This window comes from Aquarana catesbeiana, linkage group LG02 (assembly GCF_042186555.1).
Source record: "Aquarana catesbeiana isolate 2022-GZ linkage group LG02, ASM4218655v1, whole genome shotgun sequence".
Lineage (NCBI taxonomy): Eukaryota > Metazoa > Chordata > Amphibia > Anura > Ranidae > Aquarana > Aquarana catesbeiana.
Window position 1 is genome coordinate 521900780 of NC_133325.1, and position 24986 is coordinate 521925765.

Consider the following 24986-nt stretch of genomic DNA (forward strand, 5'->3'; position numbering starts at 1 on the left):
GTGGAACGCACACTATGCGCTACGACTGCATCCTGTATCTACAGCTCTCTATCCAGGCATGTTTTTAACCGTCTTTTTGTAAGTACCAATCCCTATGCGCATTAAATCAACAGTACTTCACTATAAGTCCATCCTCTTCATTTCTGGGTGCCTATATATGCTGTTGAGGGCCTCCTATTGGAATCTATCATCTGATGTTTACACCGATCCACCATCTGATGTTTTGACATCAATCCACGTGTGTGGGATACCATTTACGAGCCTGAAGTGACCCCTGGACTGCAAAGCTGGGGGTCGTCTTGTTCTGGTGAGTGGGAATGCAAAAGGGGGTGTCCCTGTACTCCTGCAAGTTTGTAAAGCATTTTTTGCACCTACTTCATTGTGGACTAACACTGCAGTTGCATTTATTTGGATTTTTATTTGGACTTTTTTGTTTTCACTTATATTGTGTTGTGAGCGCTGTATTTTTTTTTTTTATCCAAGTGATTAGCACCTTGTCTTCAGCAGCTGCATTTCATTATCACTTAGTTTCCATCAGCGCAAGTTTATATTTAGTAATATATTTTTACAATTCACACAGGTTCACCAAAGTTGCACAATAGAAGATTGTAAAAACGTTGCCCAGTCTGAGTCTTTATTTCAGCTGCGACATTCAGATAGTAGGGTCAGGATTTGGCGTAATCGTACAAAGCAACGACGTCAGACACAGGCAAGGCGGAGCTTGATGCGCAGTCATGTCACTTCCGGTTTCTGTATACCCGGTTTGTGAAACGCACACCATCCCAGACCTATGGACTTGTTTATTTTTTTTATTTGCTCCTGGCACGTCCTAAGTGCCTAATTTAGATTTGATTACAATAAATGCTCTTTTTGGATTTACACTGAGTGTTTACTTTTCCTATCCATTCACATGTGACTATCCCACGATCTAATACGTCGCGGAGGAGGCTATTCCATTGCAAATCAGGATCAAAGACAGATCTGATTACATGCGATTTACCCCTGCAGAGCTGTAGCTATTTGAGTGTGGAACCGAAAGGGGAGCATGAGTGTTATTCTCTACTTTGCACATAAGATGTGATCTATTCTATGCACAAGTCACTTTGGAAAATCATTTATAAGGACATTTGAACCAGTTACTTTGGAATGTCAAAGGGCAATATATTTGATTTTGATCCTGCCATACTTGTCACATTTTAAATTGGTGCACCATCAATTTATTGTATATATCTGGACTTTTTAGTTAGGATTTTGCACTTATATGAGGTTCAACACACCCTAGTAGCAATATTAGGATATTGAGCTACATCAAGTTAATACGGGTTTTATGTTATATATTGGCACCTGCACCACTTTGTCAGTTGCATTTATGAAGGATTATGCACTTTAGCACTTCATCGGGATTATGATCTGACCGTGCACGGTCATTTCCACTGTTAGCTGTTTTGGCAGCGCCATTTACCTCTCTACATACAATGCAAGCCTTGTATCAATGGTTCAGGCTGGTGGTGTTATGGTGTGGGGGGTATTTGCTTGGCACACTTGGTACCAATTGAGCATTGTTTAACAACTTCAGCCCCGGAAGAATTTCTCCTTCCTGACCAGAGCACTTTTTGCGTTACGGGACTACAACACTTTAACTGACAATGGCCTGGTCTTGCGACGTTGCACCCAAACAAAATTGACCTTTTTTTTCCCCCACAAATAGAGCTTTCTTTTGGTGGTATTTGATCACCTCTGCGGTTTTTAATTTTTGCGCTATAAACAAAGAGCGACAGTTATAAAAAAAGAAAAAAGCAATTTCTTTCTCAGTTTAGGCAGATATGTATTCTTCCACATATTTTTGGTTAAAAAAATTGCAAAAAGTGTATTTTTATTGGTTTGCGCAAAAGTTATAGCGTATACAAAATAGGGGATAAATTTATGGCTTTTTTTTTTTTTTTTTTTTATCGCGTCTGCGACATTTTGGCGGACACTTGACACCATTTTGGGACCAGTGACATTGATACATTGATACAGTGATCAGTGATAAAAAAAATGCACTGATTACTGTGTAAATGACAGGGAAGGGGTTGAACACTAGGGGGTGATCAAGGGGTTAAGCGTGTCCTAGGGAGTGATTCTAACTGTGGGGGGGGCTCACTACAGCGTGACGGGGAGTAGTAGATCCCTGTCATGTTGCTAGGCAGAACAGGGAAATGTCTTGTTTACATAGGCATCTCCCTGTTCTGCCGCTCTGTCACGATTGCGGGCCACAGGCAGACAGAGTCCGCGGGCATGCTCGCGGAGTACGCGGCGCTCACTAAGCCATGTCTTAAAGGGGACGTACAGGTACACCCATTTGCCCAGCCGTGCCATTGTGCCGACGTACATAGTCGTGCACTGGTCGGCAAGCAGTTAAATTCCACGGCCTACCTGAGTATTGTTGCGGACCATGTCCATCCCTTTGACTACAGTGTACCCATCTTCTGATGGCTACTTCCAGCAGTATAATGCACGACGTCACAAAGCTCAAATCCTCTCAAACTGGTTTCTTGAACATGACATTGAGTTCACTGTACTCCAGTGGCCTCCAGTCACCAGATCTCAATCCAAAAGAGCACCTTTGGGATGTGGTAGAACTGAGGATTCGCATCATGGATGTGCAGCTGACAAATCTGCAGCAACTGCATGATGTTATGTCACTATAGACCACATTCTCTAAGGAATGTTTCCCATACATTTGTTGAATTTATGCCACGAAGAATTAAGGCAGTTCTGAAGGCAAAAGGGGGTCCAACCCAGTACTAGCAAGGTGTACCTAATAGTGGCCGTTGTGTGTATGTACAGTGGGGAAAATAATTATTTGATCCCCTGCAGATTTTGTAAGTTTCCAACTTACAAAGAAATGAATGGTCTATAATTTTTATCATGGGTGTATTTTAAGTGATAGAATATCAACATGAAAGTTCCTCTTTTGGTATAAAAAAGAGTTGCAGTTTACTTTTCTAGTTTTTTGTTTTTGTTTTTTTTGTTTTTTTTTATAATTTTTAACGCATACGTCACCTATCAAGTCAATGGAAAGACCCAACACCTTCCTCAAATTTATCGAAGAAATTGTCACTGCCCTGATCTATCAGCATGGACCCCCCTCCCCCCGGGGAAAGAATTTGCTCCAATTTTTTCGGCAGACTGCATGAGCACCATTTCCCTGAGAAAATTCCACCATCAGAAACTGGAAGAAGACTCCAAAAAACAATGCCGGGTGTGTGGCAAAGGAGGAGTTGGGGGGAAAAACTACTTTTCATTGTCCTAAATGTCCCTCTCAACCAGGCCTATGCATCGGATAATGGTTCAGACGTCATCACACTTCCCTAAAATATTAGCCCATATTTCTAACAGACTGCCATTTCCCCGTTGTTCAATATCTGTGCTGATTATTTCCCTGCTGCCTCAACCAACCATACAACTGCCTTCCATGTGAACTAACCCTGGCCTGTTTATCGACTATGCCTCTGCTTGCCATCTGGATTATTAACCACATTTCTACCTTTTACCTGCACTGACCTCAGCCTGTTAATCGAAGAAAAAAAGAAAAATTAAAACTGCGCTAAGAAATAAGTGATGAAAAAATTAACGTGAGCTTATGACCGTGAAGGCAGCAATTCAAAATATGACACATATACCAAATCAAAAATAGAAAAACACCTGAATAGCGTTAATAAATAACCGTGGAAATTATTAGAAATAATCAATTATGAATATGATGTATCCCAAACTGGATTGTTGGGGTGCATGAAGTCAAATGTGTATAAACTAGATTAGCATATATCTCTGTGATCGCTAATGATATAATCTGAAACCAAATTGAATACACATTGAAAAGACATAATAAAGTCTCTCAATAAAATTGTGAATAGTCCACCTGTGCAAAACAACAAACTATGCAAAAGTCCACACAAAGGAGAATCTTTAACTGTTGTGTAGCGAAAATTTGTGATCCACCACCAGTGTAGAAGGGGTTACTCCTTACCAGACATAGATGATCCCCCATTACAGAGGATCATAGAAGACATGTCAGCTGTATTAGTAAGTGTATCTCCCGTGCTGGACTGCTGAACTGCGGCTGTACCGCAGATCGTCATAAGGGCCAGATCGGTTCAGATGTGAACATGGCATGTAACAGAGTAGAAAACTCTGATCGTGTAAAACCTTTTAGCTTTATTAATGTAAAACGTCAAAAACACACTTACATATATAGTCCGTAATCAAGCCTAGAGTCCGTTGTGTCGGCCGAACACACACGGACAGACCCGTCCTACTGGAAGAAAGCACACAGACTGGAGGTGACGTCAGTGCGTCGTCCTACACGTTTCGTGATGGGTCACGTCATCCAGGGGCACGGGCGGCGCGTTGCGTCGCCTCCCTAAGTACCGGAACATCGTGCGAAGCCTCGCTCTGAGCCGCGGTCCACCAATGAGCGTCCAAATTGCTCGATATGGACCGCAGGACCAGACACAGATGGATAATGTCACTCCTAATCAACATTATAATAAAATCGGACCAAGTACAGTTTAACGCACCAAAGCGTCTCATACCACTCTGGTATACCTTGTATCCCACAGAGCATGAGTAAAGCTCCAAAGCACCGATGCATATTTATCTGATATGAATTCAGCCAAAGACATCCAGTGCTAATAGTGTGCGTGAGGAATTCCTTAGACATTAATAAAAATTGATAAAAAAAATACATTTTGTATTAACAGAGGGGCCCCTGATAGATATATCAAGGACACACCACAAAGTTGTTAATCAAAAGTTGGTGAGAAATGCATGTCCTTGTCAATCACAACCCTAAACAGGAGTGCAATTAACATATTAAACATGGTGCAGATCAACCTGCATGAAGTGTCTGATCCATCTCAACATCATCTAACCTCTGTCTGATAAATGAACACTCAAATAACCAGCAGCTCTCACTAGTCTAATAAATATAAATATATAACAAACACTTGGGTCCTACCAAACGAACTAAAACTGGAAATGCAAGGTTTTGGACGATTGGGACCACAATGAGAATCACTGCCATCTAGTGGTGAAACCACAGAATGCACAGCAAAAATTATCATTATGCTTAGGGTAAACGAAAAACCATAAAAATTTGTTAATATAAAATATTCTTAAAGTGTTTTAAACACCAAACTTTTGTATAGAAACTCCAAAACAAAACAAAGAGGGGAAAGAAACTGTGACTTATGCCACAAACAAGTAAATTTATAAAATATACAATAGTCCAGAAGCAGCCTTATGGGTCAAAACATTGTTACTGAGGAGGACTCATAGGACTCAGTGGATGGAGGCTCGGAGCAACAGTACCAACTACCCCCCCAATCTACCAAGAACCATATAGCCAATATATGCTCAAGAATTATTGATGAAAGCATTCACGTCGGTATCAACATTGAGTCCAAATGGAACATAGGATTTGAGTCTATGGATCCAGGATATTTCACATTTTGAAATCTCCCTGACCAATGACCCACCCCTCCAATAGGGTCTATATTTGTCAATACCCATTTATAATGTATTAGAACGGTTCCTACCATGTACCTCATCATAATGTCTTGATACTGGATGTTTATCGAAACCCCTTCTAATATTATTTACATGCTCAGTCTGACCTTCAGTGCCCTTTTGGTCCTCCCCACGTACTGTAAACCACATGGACACTGTATAAGGTAGACCACTCCTTCAGATGAACAGGTTATAAATGGTTCTACCCTATACGTACGTGAGGTGCTAGTGGTAGTAAACTGATTAATCGACCATGTTTTTTGCCTGCCACTTGGCCTTATCCTTTGCCCTGCTACTGTAGTAGTGGGATTTAAGATAACATGGGTCTTGCATATGTGAGGGGCTTCAAAATTAGTGTTCTGAAAAACAGTTTTTGTTTTTCTCTGAGATTAGTAATTCCCAGAACAGGGTCTGGAGTCCAGAGGCTTCAAAGCAATTTGGGTGGGAGAAGCTTCTACCCCTGTCCCCATTCTTCCTGACCGAGGCCCTAAGCTTGGTGGTGCTGCCTGGACCAATACTTTGGCTGTACTGACCATATCTCTGCCTGCTGCCTGTACGGACTATGGACAGTATTCCTGCCTGCTGCCTTGACAATCCTTTTGCTACTGCTGACCACATCCTTGCCTGCTACCTGGGCACTACTAAAACCACAAGTTTACACTTTTTGCGCAGCAGAATGTATTTTGGCATGTAATTAGTATGTTCATGCTACGTGTTAGGAATTTGAAGGGCCTTCAAAATTGTTATGGGTTGTCAGGATTTTCCCAAAAACTTGTGGAAAAAAAAAAATGTTCAAAAGATTCATAATGTCCTCAGACTGTACATTGGGGTGTTTGCTTTTCAAAATAGGGTCATTTTGTGGGTGTTTACATTGTCCTGGTGCTCCAGAGTCTTAAGTGTGACAGGTCCTATGAGTTAACAACTGTGTAAGTGTAAATAAAAATAATAATAAAAAAAAAAAATTCTTTTCACATTTTTCAAAAACTTGTGGGAATAAAATGACATGTTCAAAAGACTACATTAGAGTGTTTGCTTTGCAAAATTGGATAATTTTGTGAGTAATTCCACTGTGCTGGTGCTCTAGGTCCTTTCAAAAATGTGATATGTAGTCAGGAAATTAGATGTGTAACTTATGTCCCTAGAACACCTGGAGGTGCTACTTGGATTTGGATGTTGAGCCTCTGTATGTGACCAGGCTGTGCAAAAGTCTCACATGGTATAGCATACTTGGGACGAGTAGCAAAATATGTTTTGGGGTGCAATTGCAAGAATACCAATGCGCTGTGTGAGAAATAACTTGTTAATATGACCCATGTGGAAAAAATAAATAAATAAGTCTTCATTTTCCCAAGAATTGTGGGGAAAAAATTACAACTTTAAAAAACTCAACATGCCTCTTACTAAATACCTTACACTATCTACTTTCCAAAAAGGGGTAATTTGGAGGGTATTTGTACTGTCTTGACATTTCAGGGCCTCAAGAAATGAGAGTCAGTACATCAGATGTGATTTTCAATGATTGGTACAATAGCTTATAGAATCTTTAAGTTTCACACAGACTAATATGCACTAATTTGGGTTATTTTTACCAAAGATATGTAGCTGTATAAATTTTGGCCCAAATCTATGAAGAAAAATTACTTATTTGCAATATGTTTTTTTTTTTTTAAGTCACTCTTTTGTTCGCTTTTATCACAAAATAAAAAAACCCAGTGGTGATCAAATACCACCAAAAACTTCTATTTGTGTGAAAAGATAAAAATTGTGTTTGGGTACAGTGTAACCATGATTGAGTAATTGTCATTTAAAATGTGAGAGCACTGAAAATTGGTCTGGGCAGAATGGAGGTAAAAGTGCCCTGTATCGAAGTGGGTTAAGGTGTCTCTAATTGTTTATGAAGTTATAGTTTTTTTTATCAAGAGCTTTTGCAAAGGTTTGAGGTTTATTAATGAAAATAAACAGGCTGCACTTTTTTTTTTTTTTTTTTGCAATTTTGATATAGTGGTATGTGCCAGTATTTCAAGTCACCTCAGATACTTGGTATACTTGTAAGTCCATCTTCAATTTTTTAAAATAATTTTTTATAGGTTAATCCACTTATTTTGTTGCTGAGTACATAGCCAAGAGCTTTGCAGTTGTAGATTTGCCTCGTTTTATGTGATGTCCAGGAGTAAATACATTGCTTTACATTGAACTGTGTGGTTGACTGGCAGGTTAATTTTAAAGTGCTTTCAAGATTAGTGCACTTTCAAATTCCTCTTTCCCATAAACTTCTCTAGGACTGCCTTCTGAGCATCTTCAGTCTGATATGACCCCTTAGAAGTCTATAGGGTGCTTGCTTGGCCAGTGCAGAGAAGCTTTGTGGGAAACATGTAAACAAACTCTGGAGGGCAATACCGCAGGAATGAGCTAAGTATGAATCTGTGGAGGGACAGTATATTGCCTCTGGGAGGAGGTGTCAAAAAGATATAAGCACTTAGTTTAATTTCTTTCAAATCTCAGGTAATACGCATCTGTTAAGGTTCCAGGTCTTCATCTGATAGAAATGTCTAAACAAACAAGTTGTATTTAGTAATTTTTTTTTTTTTTTCCTGTCTGGTTTTTAGATATTTCTATCCCACAGAATGGAGAACCTATTGGAGCACAAGAAGTAAAGAGCTGCATTTTTCAGATCAAAGAGCTGATCATTTCACGTCTTAACCAAGCTGTTGTAAACAAACTTATTAGCTCAGTGGACTATCTACGGGAAAGCTTTGTTGGCACATTAGAAAGGTGTCTTCGTAGCCTAGAAAAATCCCAGCAGGAGTCCTCTGTGCATGTCACAAGCAACCATTTAAAGCAGGTGAGAAATTTGAAATGAATCCTTATGATCAAATACAATTGTGGTATGTTACTCCTTTATATCTGGTTGAGCCCAGGGCTGGTACAAGTGGTGGTCAGAAGGGGCGGTTGCCCTTTCCACAGTGGTGTCATGTGAGGTGGTAGGGCACTGCAAGGAGAGCTACCTACAAGCTGACGGGTAGTGACCGCAGCTTCACTAATCCTGTCAGCTTGGCACTGGAGGAGATGAGCCAGATCTGGAGAGGAGGTGGTGCAGGTTATGCCCTCTCCCCTTTAGCTTCTCATTTCTGCCACTGCAGCTCTCCAGGATTGGGACTGCCGAAACGCCTATGTGCAGTGTTGGTTTACCCTCCGCATCTCCTCCCAGTAAAGAATTAGAGGGCCGGTAAGCGAACACTGCACAGTGGCATCTCCAGGGGTGGGCCCCAACACTGCCATCCAATAGCCCTGCAGCAGCCAACATCCTTGCTGATTGTCGGCCTGTCAAAACTGTTAAGTCAGCTTCCCCTATGCTCCACCTTAACTCTGTCAAGATGAGGAGGAGCCTGGAATGAAGGACCTCCCACAGGTATTTGCCATGCTGCATCTGACACATAATGTTCATACATTTTGTGGAGGGGTGCCATTTGACATCTTCACCCTGGGTGCTAGATGGCCATGTCTTGGCACTGGTTGAGCCATGCACAGCAGGTTGCAGAGCTAAAATCATTGTTTCTGTAATGCACCGATCTATACAGACATGTTGGAACAAGATAAAACCAGACTGGATGAGGGGCAAGCTATGTTTTCCATGATTGTGTGAAAGAACGCCTCTTCATTACTCAAGTTAACTTTGAGCATATCTAAAAAGAGCTCTTGTCTTTTTCTTGTCCTTTTCATTAAAAAAAAAAAAAAATTTCCTTTAGCTGCTCAATGTGAGTTGGAGTTGGCTTCAATAGTATTTAAATCCACTAGCATTCATCTCCCACCAGACTGACAATGCTGCTGTCAAAATGTGCCCTCCTGTGCTCATTCATCCACAGTGGAGGCACTAATACAGGTGGTGTTACTGGCCAGATCACCAGGTAAAAAAACGGAGGGGAAAAAAGCTTAAGAAATAAAATTAATACAGCCATCACATCCAATGATTGGTAAGCTGCAATAAAATACATTTTTTTGCGTTTAACAGCGCTTTAACAAGAGACGTAGCGTACACATGGTACAAGCAAACCAATTTTAAGGCTTTTGTTGTAATTAATCTTTACCTGGGTATCATATTTTTATTTTTTTTTTTTTATGACGCTACACAGGTAAAGACTAATTATGATATAAACAAGTCTTAACGCATTGAGCAGCTACCGGAAACTTTTTTTTTTTTTCTTTTGGGCAAAAGTTTTTGCATTAATAGAAGCTGATCACTGTAAGCACCCGTGCCAATATTAAATGATTTGATACATCTGGCTTGCATACAAACTTACTGGCTGGATCACTAGATGGGGAATAAAAGGGCCCAAAAAAGCAAACTATTGGAGCCATCTCATCTAAGCATTGGTAAGTTAAATATATTTTGCTTTTGGGTTTAACCACTTCCCTACCGGCGCACTGATGTGGGGGGCACTCTGGTGGTGACCAAAGAGTGAATACACTAAGGTGGGTGGGCTACCAATATAGGGGGGGACTTTGCTATCAGTGCCCCACTTACATTATTGTATTCACTCCCCCTTCACTCCATCAGTAAGACCCCCCCAGACTGGCCTGGCGGCACTGTCACTGACCCCCTCACAGGTGCAACGTGCAGGGCTCAGTCAGATGGCTCTAGCTTGGCCACTCTCTGGGTTTTATCCTACAGGAGATCATCAGAGGCTGCGGACAGGATACAGGAGACGGTCAGAGGCTGCGGCCTTCAGATTACCATACCTCTCCATCGGTCATGGTCCTCCTCCTGTGCCCCTTTCACTATGCTGCTGCAGTGCACCATGCAATCCACCTCCCCTGTTGGCCTGCCCTGTGCTAAGAAGGGATTGTCTGCTGCGGCCTGCCTGTCTGAGACTAAAATTAATCACTAACCCCCCCCCCCCCCCTCCTGAGTCTCCCAGTCCCTGACCTCTTTGTGCAATCCGCATGTCAGCCACTCAGTGCTCATCATCCAACACCAGGGCACTGTGTCTGTACTGGGCAGACGGCTACACGCTTAGGGCAGGGGTTCAACTCCGTCACACGGTCCCTTATTCAAGTCCGCACTGCTGTCCACTCCACCAGGAGGCTCCTCCATCATCCTGCTCACTCCTGCCTTTTTAAAGAAAAATGTGCTAACATCATTGCGAGCAGAGGCAGGCAGGACCCGTGGTCCGACTCAGCTCAAGTCTCAACATCGGATCTTCTCTGCGAATTCTGGAACTGCACATGCGCAGTTCTGACACGAGCCAGCCACCATTTTTTACTGGCACATTTCTCCTGCTACGGGCAGGAGAAAGGTGCCCTGCTTTTTTCATGGCTGCCCGTAAATCTTTTTTTGGGCGGTTGGCAACACTGCCCTATAAAAATACATTTGGTGTTCCTTAATGCACTCCCAAGAAAGATTTTCCGATAAGTCAGAATTCCTATCTATTCCTATAGAAATTAGTAACCGTTTGCATGCTAAGTTTCATGCTGTTTTTTTTTTTTTTTTTTTCCTAACTAGATATTGAATGCTGCATACCATGTGGAGGTCACATTTAATTCTGGATCCACTGTCACCAGAATGGTGTGGGAGCAGATTGTACAGGTAAAGCTTGGTGATGAGGATTTATAAGGGATGTTGGATGGAATTCCTTTAATTCAGGTCCAGCCAGCAAGTCTGTTATATTAAACTTTCTTTAACAGACCATGCTTTCCAGCATAAATGTTTTTGTTTAGGTAAACCATTTAACACTAACGCACTAACAGGGTTACTTATGCTGGGCTGCTCTATCCTTTTTTTTTTTTTCTCCCCTATTCGGTACATATGAATATTTTAGATTTGCCATGTACAGTGAGCAGATGGAGCTCTAACAAGGTCTCAAAGCTGCTATAAGGTACAGAGCAACTCTGTCTGTGATCTGAGCTGTCCAATGACGGCTCAGGTCAGCGCATGAACTGGCCACTGAGTGCATTTTTTGAACAGCTATTTCTCCTTGTAGAATGTTTAAAAACATTAAAACTTTAGCCAGATTAGATATAAAATATTGCATAGATTTACATGACAGGCAGAGTATAGGCTCATTTTTTACATTTACCTATTGGTAATTCGCTGCTTTGTTTCTTTGTTGCCAATCTCCCATTTTTTTTTTTTTTTGTTATTACAGTGTTTTCCAACCAAACAATAATTAAGTGTGCTATCCTTATGTTAGAAGCAGAAGTAAATCACACAAGTATGTTTCCACAGCTGAACAACGCTGCAATTGCAGTGGAGGCAGCTGTGGCAACCTCCTATGAGGCGCTATTGAATTTTTTTTTTTTTTTTTTTGAGGGGAAGTCTCTATGGCAGGAGGTATGACCATGCTCAGATCAGCTAAGAGGGTACTAGGGATTTGTATAAAACACATAAATGACAGCCCTCTTCACGTGTCACCTAACGCCCCATTATGGTTTAACCCATGTTTAAAAGAATTCTTTCACCTAGAAGATGGACATAGATGGGCCAAATATGGCCTTAAATACCTACACCAATTGTCTGACAATGGTGAACTAAAGACATCTGCGCAGCTGAAGAGTGAGCTGGGTGTCCCTGATTCCTGGACATTTCAATTCACCAGGATAAGACATGCAGCCCATGCTTAATTTGGGACGGGGCCAGTACTTTTAGAAAACACCAAACTAGAAACACTGCTTGCTGCACCTGACCATACCAAACGAATATCTAAATATCATACTGCACTCATGGAAAAAAAAAAAACACCCAGGGAAAAAGAAAATTAAAGACAGGTGGACCGTTGTAATTCCAGATTTAACAGAGACACAATGGAAGGAAGTTCTGACCTCATATGCCCACGCTTATTTCTGCCAGGGACAAACTGATACAGCTGAAGTACCTGCATCAAATGTATTATACCCCACACAGATTATATGATGGGAGGAAGAGACAACCCCACATGTCATAAATGTTTAGCAGCAGACGGTACTTTCATGCACAAGGTATGGGACTGCAATAGGATACGGCCCTTATGGTAACCCAATTTCTTGCAGATACGTTTGATCTCCCAAACATATGTAGCCCATTGTTGCGTCTCTTAGGTATTCTAGAAGATGAAGTCCTGAGTAACAATATGAGAACGCTCCTGAGACTACTAATTTATTATGTTGGGAAGCTAATTGTCCTCAACTGGATAAAAAGGGACCATCTTGCCTTATTTGCTTGGAAAGGACTAGTTAATGCCAATATCACACTGTATAAAATGACTTGTGAAACAAGGTGAAGTACAAAAAAATTCAAAGTGTGGGGAAGATGGATAAACTCCAAGGAAACTATACCATGTGATATCTAAGATAGCATTTTTGTATACCATGGTAGAGTTAAATATAATGTAAAAAGAAAGTGGGAGAACATGGTTTTGGGGTTCTGGGGAGATGACAGCACAATTGGTTAAGGAGGTATCCACCTCCAAGGTTTTGTTCTTTATTTTACTTTTGATACGTTATAAGATGATAGTTTACATCACAATTGTCGTATAAAAAATAAAAAAAGGAGCTATTTGTACGAACACGTGTATTATCTTTGGTTGTAAGCCAAACTGGCAATAATATACTGACATTTGCAACTAAGACTATGTTTATGTTCTATACTATGCATGTATATTTGGCAAATAAAAACCTTTTAAAAAAAATAAAATAAATCATACAAGAGACACAATAGTGCATTTGTGCATTAAACATCTGATGAACTCATCCTAAATGAACATATCTGTGTAAATTAAAGTCCATAAAAATTGTGCAAAAACTGTGCAAAAAAGTTATTTGTGTATGTTTGCAAAGAGGTCTTCAGATTTTGTAAACATCAATAGTTCTGCTTTCTTTTCCGTGAAGCAATAAGGTGTACCAGCGGGGATCCTGTGTAAGTTCACCTGTACATATTTTTCTGTAAAGGTAAACTTACAGTATAAATAGCACCATCTAGTGGTGCCAAAATTGTTTTCATACAATGATATTCATTGCATGTCCCAAGCCCAATATAATACTTCAGGGCTATTGAGATCATGGTACACACAAACCATTTCCCTTTTCCTTTTACAGATGTTAAAAAAAAATTATTTATATATATATATATATATATATATATATATATATATATATATATATATATATATATATATATATATATATATATATATATATATATATATAAAAATCTTTATAAAACCGTATGATAATAGAAACTTCATTATTCATATATGAGAGAGCTGCAATATGCATGTTGATGAATAAATGTTACCAAATGTTAAGGGGAGGAAATGTCCAAAAATATATGCCACTAAAACAATGTGTGTGTCTAAAAAAAGTTATGCAGAAAATATGGGAAATTTTATAGAACAGATATAAAAAATATATAAAAGAATATGAAGAAATGAAATTCAACTATTAATGCATCAATTGATATCCCAATCGTCATTCAACCCTTCTGGGGTATAAGATTTCAAATGTTAAATCCACTGTTTTTCTTGTTTCTCTCTGGGAAATTCTTAGTATTACCCCCCCGCCAGTGGGGCAGACCATTATCGTTGCCAATCACTTTTAGACTGGATGGATCCCTATTGTGATGGAGGGAAATATGACGAGAGAGGCTGTGTTCTTTAAAGCCCTTCCTAATGTCTGCTATGTGTTCTCCCACTCGCACCCATAGTGTCCGTGTAGTCAGCCCAACATATTGTAGACCACATGAACAGGAAAGGAGATCTACTACACATTTGGTTGCACAACTAATGAAGTTTTTAAATTTGTATGCTTTGTGTGACCTCTGTTGTAAAGGACTGGGTGCGTATAGTAGTACTGTTTCTTCAGATATTACATCTCCTACAGGAGTAGAATCCCCTGAGGTTCCCAAACATAATTGGCTGTTGAGGTTTTTCAACGATGTTGGGAGCTATACTGTCCCTTTTTATAATTTGAGCTTTCCTAAAGATTAATTTTGGATGTTCTGGTAAAAGGTCCCAGAATTTTATCATTAGCTAGTACTCCCCAATGTTTAATTAGTTTATTGACTAATCTATGTTTACAGAATGACCAACTGAAATCCTTAACATCTGTAGCTTTCACCCTTGTCAAGGTTTTTCTATTCATAGCTCCAGTATTTTCAATTGCCTCCGCCAAAGTATTTTTTATATGTCCCTTTTCCAGAAATCTGTTCTTTAGACTCAATGCCTGTGAAAATCTCCCTTCCTTGAGCAGTTCTTCCTGATACACTGGAATTGCCCTTTAGGTATAGCATTCAGCGATTGAGGATGGTGGCAGCTGCCAACCGGAATGTACCCATTCCAATTGGCATTTTTAAAAAAAAAGTTCTGCTCAGCAAAATGCCCTGGTCTTTGAAAATTTCTAAATCTAAGAAATGAATATTAGCCAAACTCCACTCTTAGGAGAGAGATTCCTCAGTCATTGGAATTGAGCTGAGCCATAAATGTGTGCAATGATACATCATCACCTTTCCACAGAAAGAGTACCACCATTTAATCAGACCTTGATTCATAGAAGCAAAAATTGTCCCTTCCTCCCACATTGCCATAAACAAATTGGCGAGGGAGCAAATTTAGCCCCCATCACTATACCCATTTTTTTTATAAATAAAAATCTCCTTAGTACCAAAAATAAGTGCCATAGCAAAATGTAATAGTTTAAAAAAAAAAATCAATTTTGGTCCCCAGGAAGCAGTGAATCGACCCGTAGGTAATCTACTGCTGTTGCCCCCTTCTCATGGGGAATTGTGTAAAATGAGGAAACCTCTGCAGTTACTAGCAGAGTGTCCTCACTATACTCCAAACCATCATGTTAATTAGTGTTGTATCCCTAAGGAAAGCTGGAGCTTTGCCCATTAATGGTTGTTAATAGTGTTCAATATATTTACCAATCCGTCAGGAAACCATCTATCCCACTCACAGTAGGGTGCCCTTATGGCTTGGACAAACTCCTATATATTTTAGGATAAATATATAGAACAGGAATCCTGGCTGTTGCAGACAATTTCTCTCCTTATCCAAACTACCCTCTAAGGCCCCATTCACACTAGCGCGTTTTTTGATGCATTTTGCATTTTGCAGAAATGCACGGGAATTTTTTAACATGGGTTCCTATGGAACATGTTCACATCAATGCTTTTTTGTATCTCCGCGTTTTTGGAAAGGGTCAGGGACTTTTTCTCATGCAAAATGCAGCGTTTTGCATGTAATGGTTTTCAATGGACAAGCATCAAAAACGCAAGTGCACCTTTTTTGCAGCGTTTTTGGTGCGTTTTTGCCGTTTTTTGTTTTTTTTTTTTATTTTTTTTTTTTTGTAATTTTTTTGGAAGACTGTAAAAAAAAATGAAAAAAAAAAACCGCAAAACGCAAATCGCGGCAAAAACGCGGCAAAAACGCGGCTCAAAAACGCGGCAAGCATGAAAAAAAAACCTCCAAAAACGCTCAAAAGCAACATGCATAGGTGTGAATCGAGCCTTAAGAACCTCTTAACAATTTTTACCAGTTCCTTCTAAGAATGTGTGGGATGTTTACATAAGACTTCAAATGTAACTCAATTAGATAGTATATTCTTAATTTCTCTCCTCCTATGATCCTTTTTTTCAACAGAACAATACTGCCTCCCTTAGCAGGGCAGATTTCTAAATTATTTCTATTACATAATGATTCTATCCCTGAATTTCTTTTTCATGTCGCATCATGGCAGCATACACTTTGGGTTGTGACTCCAAAGTGTATGCTGCCATGAAGATGCGACAGGAAAGGAAAATTACGGAAAGGTGAGTATACAATTTTCCGTTATCTTGTTTTGTCCTTAAAGCCGATGTAAACCCGAATATTTTTTTTTTTTTATGTCATAATGTAGAGTATAAGATTTCCTATCAAGCCCAGTCTTGCCACAAAGAGTTAATCCAGCTCTGAGCAATCCTCTTTTATTGTTCAGTGAAATAAAACTTGACAAACAGAGAAAAACTTTGTCAAATCCCCCCCCTTGCTGTGAGTGACAGGTGATTTACATATCTTGTGCACTAGCCTAAGACATGCATTTTTTTTTTTTTTTTTTTTTAATTCCCACCCCCACTCCTTTCTTCAGCAACTCTGCAAGGATTGGCTGTCCCACACCTCAGCATGATTTGGCATGCTGAAGTCATGTGGTTACTTTCCTGTCTTTTCACTGATGTTAGAGATCATAGCAGAAGTTCAGTGTAAGAAATACACAGGAGAAAATGCATATTGACAAGGGGAATGTAGAGGTGGGTGGGGAGTCTACTGACATCACGACTCCACCCACCAAGCTCCAAACAGACCCACCCACAGAATCTGCAGTTTTTCGGGTCTCATAACAGAGGGGAGACATTTGACAGGTAAAGATACATGCAGGGGAGGCATGTATATCCTTATAGATAACCCCTATGGCAGTAGTTTAGAAAGGATGACATTGGGTTTACATCCACTTTGATCTAATCCTAATCCTTAAGCACTAAAGACTGCTAAATTGCCGGTATATTACCTAGAGGGTTAGAGGCATTGCCCAATCCAGAATGAACAACCTCACCTGTAGTATGATTGGTGCAATTCCTAGTTACCGGATTGGATAAAATGCCTCCTAATATTGTTTTCTTACAAATTTGTGTACGTCAAGTCGCATATTTCAATCCTTTACTTAAAATATTAATTTCAGATTGGGCAAGTACTAAATCACTGAGATTAACCACTTCAGCCCCGGAAGGATTTGCACCTTTCCTGACCAAGCCTTTTTTTGCGATACGGCACTGTGTCACTTCAACTGACAATTGCGCAGTCGTGTGACGTTGTACCCAAACAAAATTGATGTCCTTTTTTCTTTTGGTGGTATTTGATCACCTCCTGCGGCTTTTATTTTTTGCGCTATAAACCAAAAAAGAGCAACAATTTTGAAAAGAACACAATGGTGGCGGTCTGTGACTTTTATCGGGATTGCGGCGGATCAAGGGGTTAACTGTGTTCCTTATGTGTTTGTCTAACTGGGGTGGGACGGAATGGGACTGACTGAGGGAGGAGACATATCGTTGTTCCTACTTGGTAGGAACACGCAATCTGTTTCTTCTCCCCTGACAGAACCGGGATTTGTGTGTTTACACACACAGATCCCTGTTCTGTCAGGAGCGATCGCTGGTGCCCGGCGGACATTGGCTCTGGGGACACGCTACGGGCACGCGCCTGCTGTAGTGTCTTAAAAAGCCGACTTCTAGCTACAGCGATTTGCACAGCCGTGCCAACCTGCCGCAGTATAACTGTGGCGGCTGGTCGGCTAGCGGTTGAAAATGCCCTGAACATTTTTCCTTCCTCCTCTCTACAACGTAGCCTCTCTTCCGTGGGTTTTTATTTTTGGGTGCGTCCTAAAATGTTAATTTTCATTCCCCTTAAATGTACCATTATCGCTATAGGCACCCCTGTATCCCGTGTAGTCATTCTCCTAAATAGAAGGAGAATTCTGCCGATAATCATCCCAACATTTCTTTTCCTAATCCCTTGGAGGTGAGTACCGATTATTCACTGGAATGGGGCTATAATATTCCAAAACAGGAGGACCTTGGTAGCTCCCACAGTGGTCCATCTGCTGTCTCCAGCCAGGGGATCGCTGTGGCATAGGTCTGTTGAAACCCTCTGCTCTGCCTTGTTCTGGGGGTTGATCATTTCCCTATCCTCTGGATAATATCGCCCCCTTATTATTGGGTCCTCTGTGGAGTAAAATGTCGGGTTTAAATCCTGGTTGCTTCCTCCTAACCAAAGCAAAGGAGTGGATGGAAGGTGCACCAATTTAGCTATTATTCCCCTCGGTTTGTGAGGGATTGCCCTGAACATGGGCAACCGGCGGAGGAATATATTGTGCAGGGTTAGAACTAGGGGTGCAACGGATCAAAAAACTCACGGTTCGGATCGTTCCTCTGATCAGGAGTCACGGTTCGGATCATTTTCAGATCAACAAAAAAAAAATCTCCCCCACTGTAATATCCACAATCTCCCTATTGGCAGAGTATTGACAGAGTATTGGCAGAGTATTGCAGGGTATTGGCGGGTATATTGGCAGAGTATTGCAGAGTATTGGCGGGTATATTGGCAGGGTATGGCAGACTATTGGCAGGGTATGGCAGACTATTGGCAGGGTATGGCAGACTATTGGCAGAATATTGGCAGAGTATTGGCAGGGCATTGCAGAGTATATATTTATAAGTTTTACTGTATGTTTCTTATCATATGCATGTTTTTAAGATTTTTTAAAGATTTTATAATAACACCTTGTGCTAGTTTAATGCATTTGTTGTTTTAGTACATTGAGTGTTGTTGTAATTTATTAGAGATGGCAGCGGGTGACCATTCCGACCATTCCTATTATGTCCTATGATTTATATGGGTAAATCTATGCTTTAAGTGAAGATTAGTAAGTGTGCATGATCGAATCTGTATTTATAATTAAGTGGGAGTTTTTATCATATTTCCACATTGCCAGCAAGTGTCTCCGCTCAGGAATTAGTCAATTTGGAACTTCAATTCCGTTTCCGCTCTGTGACACACTCCTTGCTGACAGTCGGCAAGTATTTAAGATCCCGGGTGACAGCCTGACTCCACCCCTGCTGACGAAGTAACGCCACGTACGGGGGCGGAGTCTGACGTCACCCGCTGTCATCTCACAGCTGTTCGGACGCGAACAGTCTGTTGTATCCCCGCTCTTGGATTTTATATGTTTTAATAGCGCTATTTATACGCGCTTTCACATGGACTGTATCTTGATTTGTTACATAAAATAAAATATCTATTGAGCCTTATGGAACGCTCTTAGATGTCCCTTCTTCTTTTCCATTTTACCGCACCCTGGAGGTAATTTTATCATCTGTCACACTGGAGGATAAGCTGTGGGCTGTCATCATACACCAGCAGATCATCTGATCCGGGCGTATCCAGCATTGGTGGTAATTATGCCTACTTTGATCTTTCATCTGGTAAGCAGTGTATTTGTTCAGTTACTTTGAAGAACCTCAAGTGTTTTATAGTAAGAAGATACATTACAGAGGAGAAATTTTCTGCCCTATTGAGGACTTTTTTTCTCATGTTTTTGCGCTGCACTTTTATTGTTTGTTTAGTATGTCATTTTGGGCTTGGTGTTAACCCTTAAGTGTTCAGCTTGCATTAGATTGATTTCTTTTTTTGTTTGCGCTGATTGTACAATTTTGGCAAGTCATTGCAGAGTATTGGCAGGGCAGCCATCCGATCTCTCCCCTCCACTGTACAGGTCAGTACACAGAGAAGAGAGAGGAACTGGCGTCATGACATGACGCCGGTTTGTTACAAGTGATCGCTCCATCATTTGACGGAGCAATCACGTGCTAAACGACCGCCGGGTGTACCAAGATGGCCGCCGCTCCAGAGCTAGGCCGAAGCCGCGGCCTTTCCTATGGCCGAGGCCACAGAGCGCTCCGCAGATCGCGGGTGTCCCGTACGGATCAACCTCCGCGGATCGGATCACGGATTGATGACGATCCATTGCACCCCTAGTTAGAACCCTCCTTCCATTTAAGAACACGTTGGGTTTGATAATCTTCCCTATTCTTCTGATACTTTTTTTTAAATTGCTCTAATGACTCCAATTTTAAGTTCTTTCGTTCGACAGATACAGCGCCTCCTTAATCTTGACCATTGGGTTATATCACCTCCGCAGGAGTAGGACTACGGAGAACAAAAAACACCTGGCTACGCCCATGTGCTGTTCTCAGTCAATATATAACCCCCTCCCTGCTCTAGGTATTCAGTTTTCTGTCTAGTCAGGAGTAAGGACCTAGCTCCTTGTTGGGATCTTTTGGTCCTAGCAAATTTTGCTTTTTGTCTTTCTTCCATGCATTTTCTTCTGGAAGATCTGCAATCAACTGCGACGGGCTAGATGAGCTAGATCCAGTGGTCTCCCCAGATAGGTCGGCTGCGACAAAGCCTCAACGGACGGAATAGTAATTTAGTGGTAGCCCCGTGCAATGGACGTAGGTGAAAAAATTGGTTTAGAACTGCTGCCTCCACAAACGCAATCGCCACCTAAGGTGGAAAAAGCTGAGCTGTAAGGAAGTTTCAAGTGTGGTTGTGGCGCTGTTCTAATTGAGAATTATAACTCTATATTGACTGCATGGTACCATGCTGAGCTCACCTCTAATGGGTGAAAAAAGTAGTGTTGGTGTTCTGAGTGTCTGTGGCTCAAAAGAGTAAAGTCCAAGGGTGATTTAGAATAAAAAATGTGAAAGCAAAATCAAAGAAAATTGGATGTGTTTGGTTAAGTTCCTACCATGCGTTAAGATATTTAGTATTGCTATCATACATGGTTACATAACATACATTGGTGTGGAGGGAAGGGGGTGGGAAAAGGAGGAACTGGTGAAAGGGAGGGGGTGGGGAGGGGGATGAAGGGATGGGAAGGAAAAAAAGGGGGATCAGTGACAAAAATACTTTAAATAATCCTATTGAAGTGATCAGTGAATTATGCTTGAAATATCAAGTTGTAAAACAATAATGATTGAAATAGTCCCATTAACGTGCACATGTGAAAATAGTGCTAACAGCTTAATCCTCTCAATAAACAGTAATATTCAGTGCAGTCTTCAATAGGATTATTTAAAGTATTTTTGTCACTGATCCCCCCCCCTTTTTTTTCCTTCCCACCCCTTCACCACCCCCCCCCCCCTCACCATTTCCTCCTTTTCCCACCCCTTCCCTCCACACCAATGTATGTTATGTAACCATGTATGATAGCAATACTAAATATCTTAATGCATGGTAGGAACTTAACCAAACATATCCAATTTTCTTTGATTTTGCTTTGACATTTTTTATTCTAAATCACCCTTGGACTTTCCTCAACGGACGGAGGCTGGCCCACGAGTTAAACGTCTCGCAGGGTTGCATAAGAACGGGCTGTGGTCCGAGTCGCAGAGGTCTCTTGGCTGACAGCCCCCCACTTTGGTGGCGAGGAGTTCTGTCTGGAGGGTCACCAGAACCATGGATCGATGAGTGCAGTCCCCCCTTTCCCCCTTTTGTGCGGTTTGGGGTGGACGTGGGTACCCTCCAGGGATGGTCGGACGTGCCTGCAAGATCCCTCCTCTCATCCTAAAGTCCCTTGGTTAAACTGGGCTTGCCAGGGTAGGCAGCAGAGACCCCTGGGGGTCTCCCCCGCCATTCCTCTTCTGGGTGGTGTGTGTCCTGCCCTGGCGGTATGGGGGGGTTGCAGTGCAGCGAAGACCCCTAGGTGCATGCCCTGCTGTGTGTGCGGTGTGAGGTAGTGTGCAGTTTCAGGATCCCAGTGCAGAGTGCACAGCGGTGTCCTTAAATGTTCACCCTGCCTGGTGGAGTACAGTACCTTTTTGGAAGGGGGTCCCCCTGCAGAGGGTGCAGCGATGTTGAAGGCACAGAGGATCCTGGCAGCATGCTTCAGCATGTCAAACGGCCAGCGGCCATGTTTGGGTGGTCCGATGACATCATGACAGCCATTTTCCCCTGGTCTGGCTGGTCGGCGGCCGTTTTTGTTAGTCTAGTGAGACGCTAGAGACGGCCGGAACCTCCTCTACCTCCCCTATGCGTCTCTTCCTGTCCCGGGATATATGAAATGGATGCTGTCATTGGTGTTGCTGGGTCCGAATTGCAATGCTCCTCTGTTTTTGGTAGGGTGGGTCTTTGAGGGTCCTTGTGTGTCTCCCTCTCTGCTGATAGGTACCCTGGCCATTGGGGCATCCCTTAGTGGTGCCAAAGTTCCTTTGTACTACAGGGTCTTCTTCCCTATGGAGCCTCAGGGTCACATCTCACCCACTGATCCTGTCATAGAGGTGGCAGGTCCCTCGGAACCCCAGCTTCCCATGGTTGTGCTGACGGCGGTCCTTGAGTCATTGGTATCCCGGGTGGAAGTAGCGTGTGGGCAAAGACCCAGATGGAAGCATCCCCAGCCTTCCCCTGCTCAGTCTATCGCATCTGATTCTGAGCCTGATGCCTCCGGGGACGTGGCCCATCCAGGGGGGTTTAATATCTCGCCCCCTGACCCGTCCGATAGTGAGGATGAGTCTTCTGCGGTCTCGGCAGCAAGTAATAAAAGCGCTGGTGGACGCACTTGTTACTGCGGTGCGGAAGAATCTAAAGGTGGGGATGCGGCTGACCGGGCCACAGATGTAGCTGTGTCCTTTTGGTACGCATAAGTCACCTCGCACACCAAGGGTGTTTGCTTATCTGCCTTATTTTGAAAGGTTTACCTATAAGGAATGGGAATAATCAGTCACCCTTTGTGGTCCCCAAATGTTTCTCAGTATGCTACCCCTTTGAAGAATCACTTTTAAAAAAGTGGTCTACCTCACCAATGGTGGACCCTCCTTTTTCCAGTGTCGCAGACCCTAACTGAATGGGCCAAGCTTTTGCACCAGGGTCTGGGTAGTGAGCAGGTTCCCGCTGCTTATGTTGATTTAGTGGACCAATTGGTCCATGGGCTACAGTATATTTGTGATGCAGCTCCTGTGCTGTCCAAGCTTTCTGTTTCAGTGGTGGTGATTAGATGTGTTCTGTGGCTTAAGAATTGGTCGGCAGACCTAGCCTCTAAAAAAGCTCTCGCTGATCTGCCCTTTCTAGGTGACCACCTGTTTGGGGCTACCCTGGATGACATTATTTGGAGCTACACTGGATGACATCATTTAGGGTGTCACAGGGGGAAAAAGTACCTTCCTGCCTCAATCTAGGAAAGGGAAGGAGCCTTGTCACAGGCGGGGCCTTCCTTCTCGGCCCATAAGAAATTCTTCCAGGCTCCCTAGACTGCAGATAAAGGAAACTAATCTCTCAAGTCTTCCCCGGGAAGTTCCAAGCAATCTTGGTCTGGTAAGCCTAGAGCAGGCTTCTCTGGATCCACTGACAAGACTCCTTTACCATGAAGGTCTGCCCTCACCCATTGCTGGGGTAGTGGGACATCTTCGCTGGTTTCCAGATTCATGGACCTCCTTCGTAAGCATCAAGGGGGTCCACGAATTGAACGTTTTGGGGGCACAAAAAAGGGGGACAGAATTTGTCCACCTCGGGGGGGGGGGGGGTGGCGGCCCATGTGTCTCCTTGTGTGGGTATAATTCCTGTAAAGGTTTGGGTGACTTCTTAACTACCCAAGGTCCCCTCTAGCCCTGTCCAGGAAATTGGGCTACCTGGGTCTGACTCTGGAGTGAATGCTGACCAAGTTAGTCGTTTTTCTTCTCAAACGTCTGCCCCTTCAGCAGGTTCAATTCAACAGGAAGTAACTGAGGCTCGTGGCAATCTCGCGAGTTCCTCTGGTTGATGGCAGTCGTCCTAGTGCCACTGCGGGGCCAACACCTTCCTCTTCTGTGGTGCCTGCGAAGGACTGAGGGCGAAAGTCTTCTGCTGGCCTTAAACGTCCCTTGGAAGCTACCTCTCAGAGGACCAGTTGTACTGAGGGCTGAGCTTCCATCCTGCTTTACAGTAACTGGTTTTAATGGCCTAGCCATTGAAAAAAAGGTACTGAGAGATGATGGTCTGTCAGGATCGGTGATCCCTACTAGGGTGAAGGCGAGGAAGTCGACTTCTAGTAAGAGATACCATCGTACGTGGAAAGTGTACATTTCTTGGTGTGAGTCGATTGGCTTTCATCTTCGATCTTTTTCTGTGGCTCGGATCTTAGCTTTTCTTCAACAGGGCGTTGAGCAGAAGTTGGCTTTGAGCACCATCAAGGGCCTGGTGTCTGCCTTTCAGCCTTCTTTCAGCGACCCCTAGCCACTCACTCTTTAGTTTGTACCTTCATTCAAGGAGTCCGGCATGTGGCTCCGCCTGTACTGTCTCTCTTGCCGTCATGGGATTTAAACTTGGTGCTATCGCTTCTCCAGAAACCTCCTTTCGAGAATATTCTGGAGATTCCTTTACCTACGTTGTCCCAGAAGGTGGCATTCTTGGTGGCTATTACCTTAGCCCGCAGGGTTTCGGAGTTGGCGGCATTATCCTGTCGTAGTCCCTTTTTAGTACTCCATAGGGATAAAGTGGTTCTTTGTCCCTGTCCGTCATTTCTGCCCAAGGTTGTCCCTTCATTCCATTTGAATGAGGACATTGTGTTGCCGTCCTTGTGTCTCAAGCCGGCTCATCCCAAGGAATTTGCTTTGCATACCTTTTTTGGATGTGGTTTGTTCGATTCGGGTGTATTTGGCAGCCGCTGAGTCCTTCCAGAGGTCAGACTCGCTTTTTTTGGTTACACAAGGACCAAGGAAAGGGCTGGCCGCTTCTTCGGCTACCATCTCCAGATGGATCAGACAGACTGTGACTCAGGCCTATTCTTTTAAGGTTCGGGTTCCTCCTTCCCCTATCACGGTACATTCTACTCAGGCGCTTAGTACTTCTTGGGCCTTCCGTCATCAAGCGCCAATATCACAGGTTTGCAAGGTGGCCACTTGG

The 24986-nt window shown here is 42.5% G+C and overlaps 1 protein-coding gene across 1 annotated transcript in view; it reads left to right on the forward strand.

Annotated features, from left to right (window-relative positions):
- The window catches only part of DSTYK (dual serine/threonine and tyrosine protein kinase), a 348400-nt gene that overhangs the window by 195172 nt on the left and 128242 nt on the right, over positions 1–24986 (forward strand). The window contains exons 4-5 of the mRNA XM_073615817.1: positions 8160–8395; positions 11054–11137. Coding sequence (XP_073471918.1) covers positions 8160–8395; positions 11054–11137 — 320 coding nt within the window. The remainder of the gene's footprint in view (positions 1–8159; positions 8396–11053; positions 11138–24986) is intronic.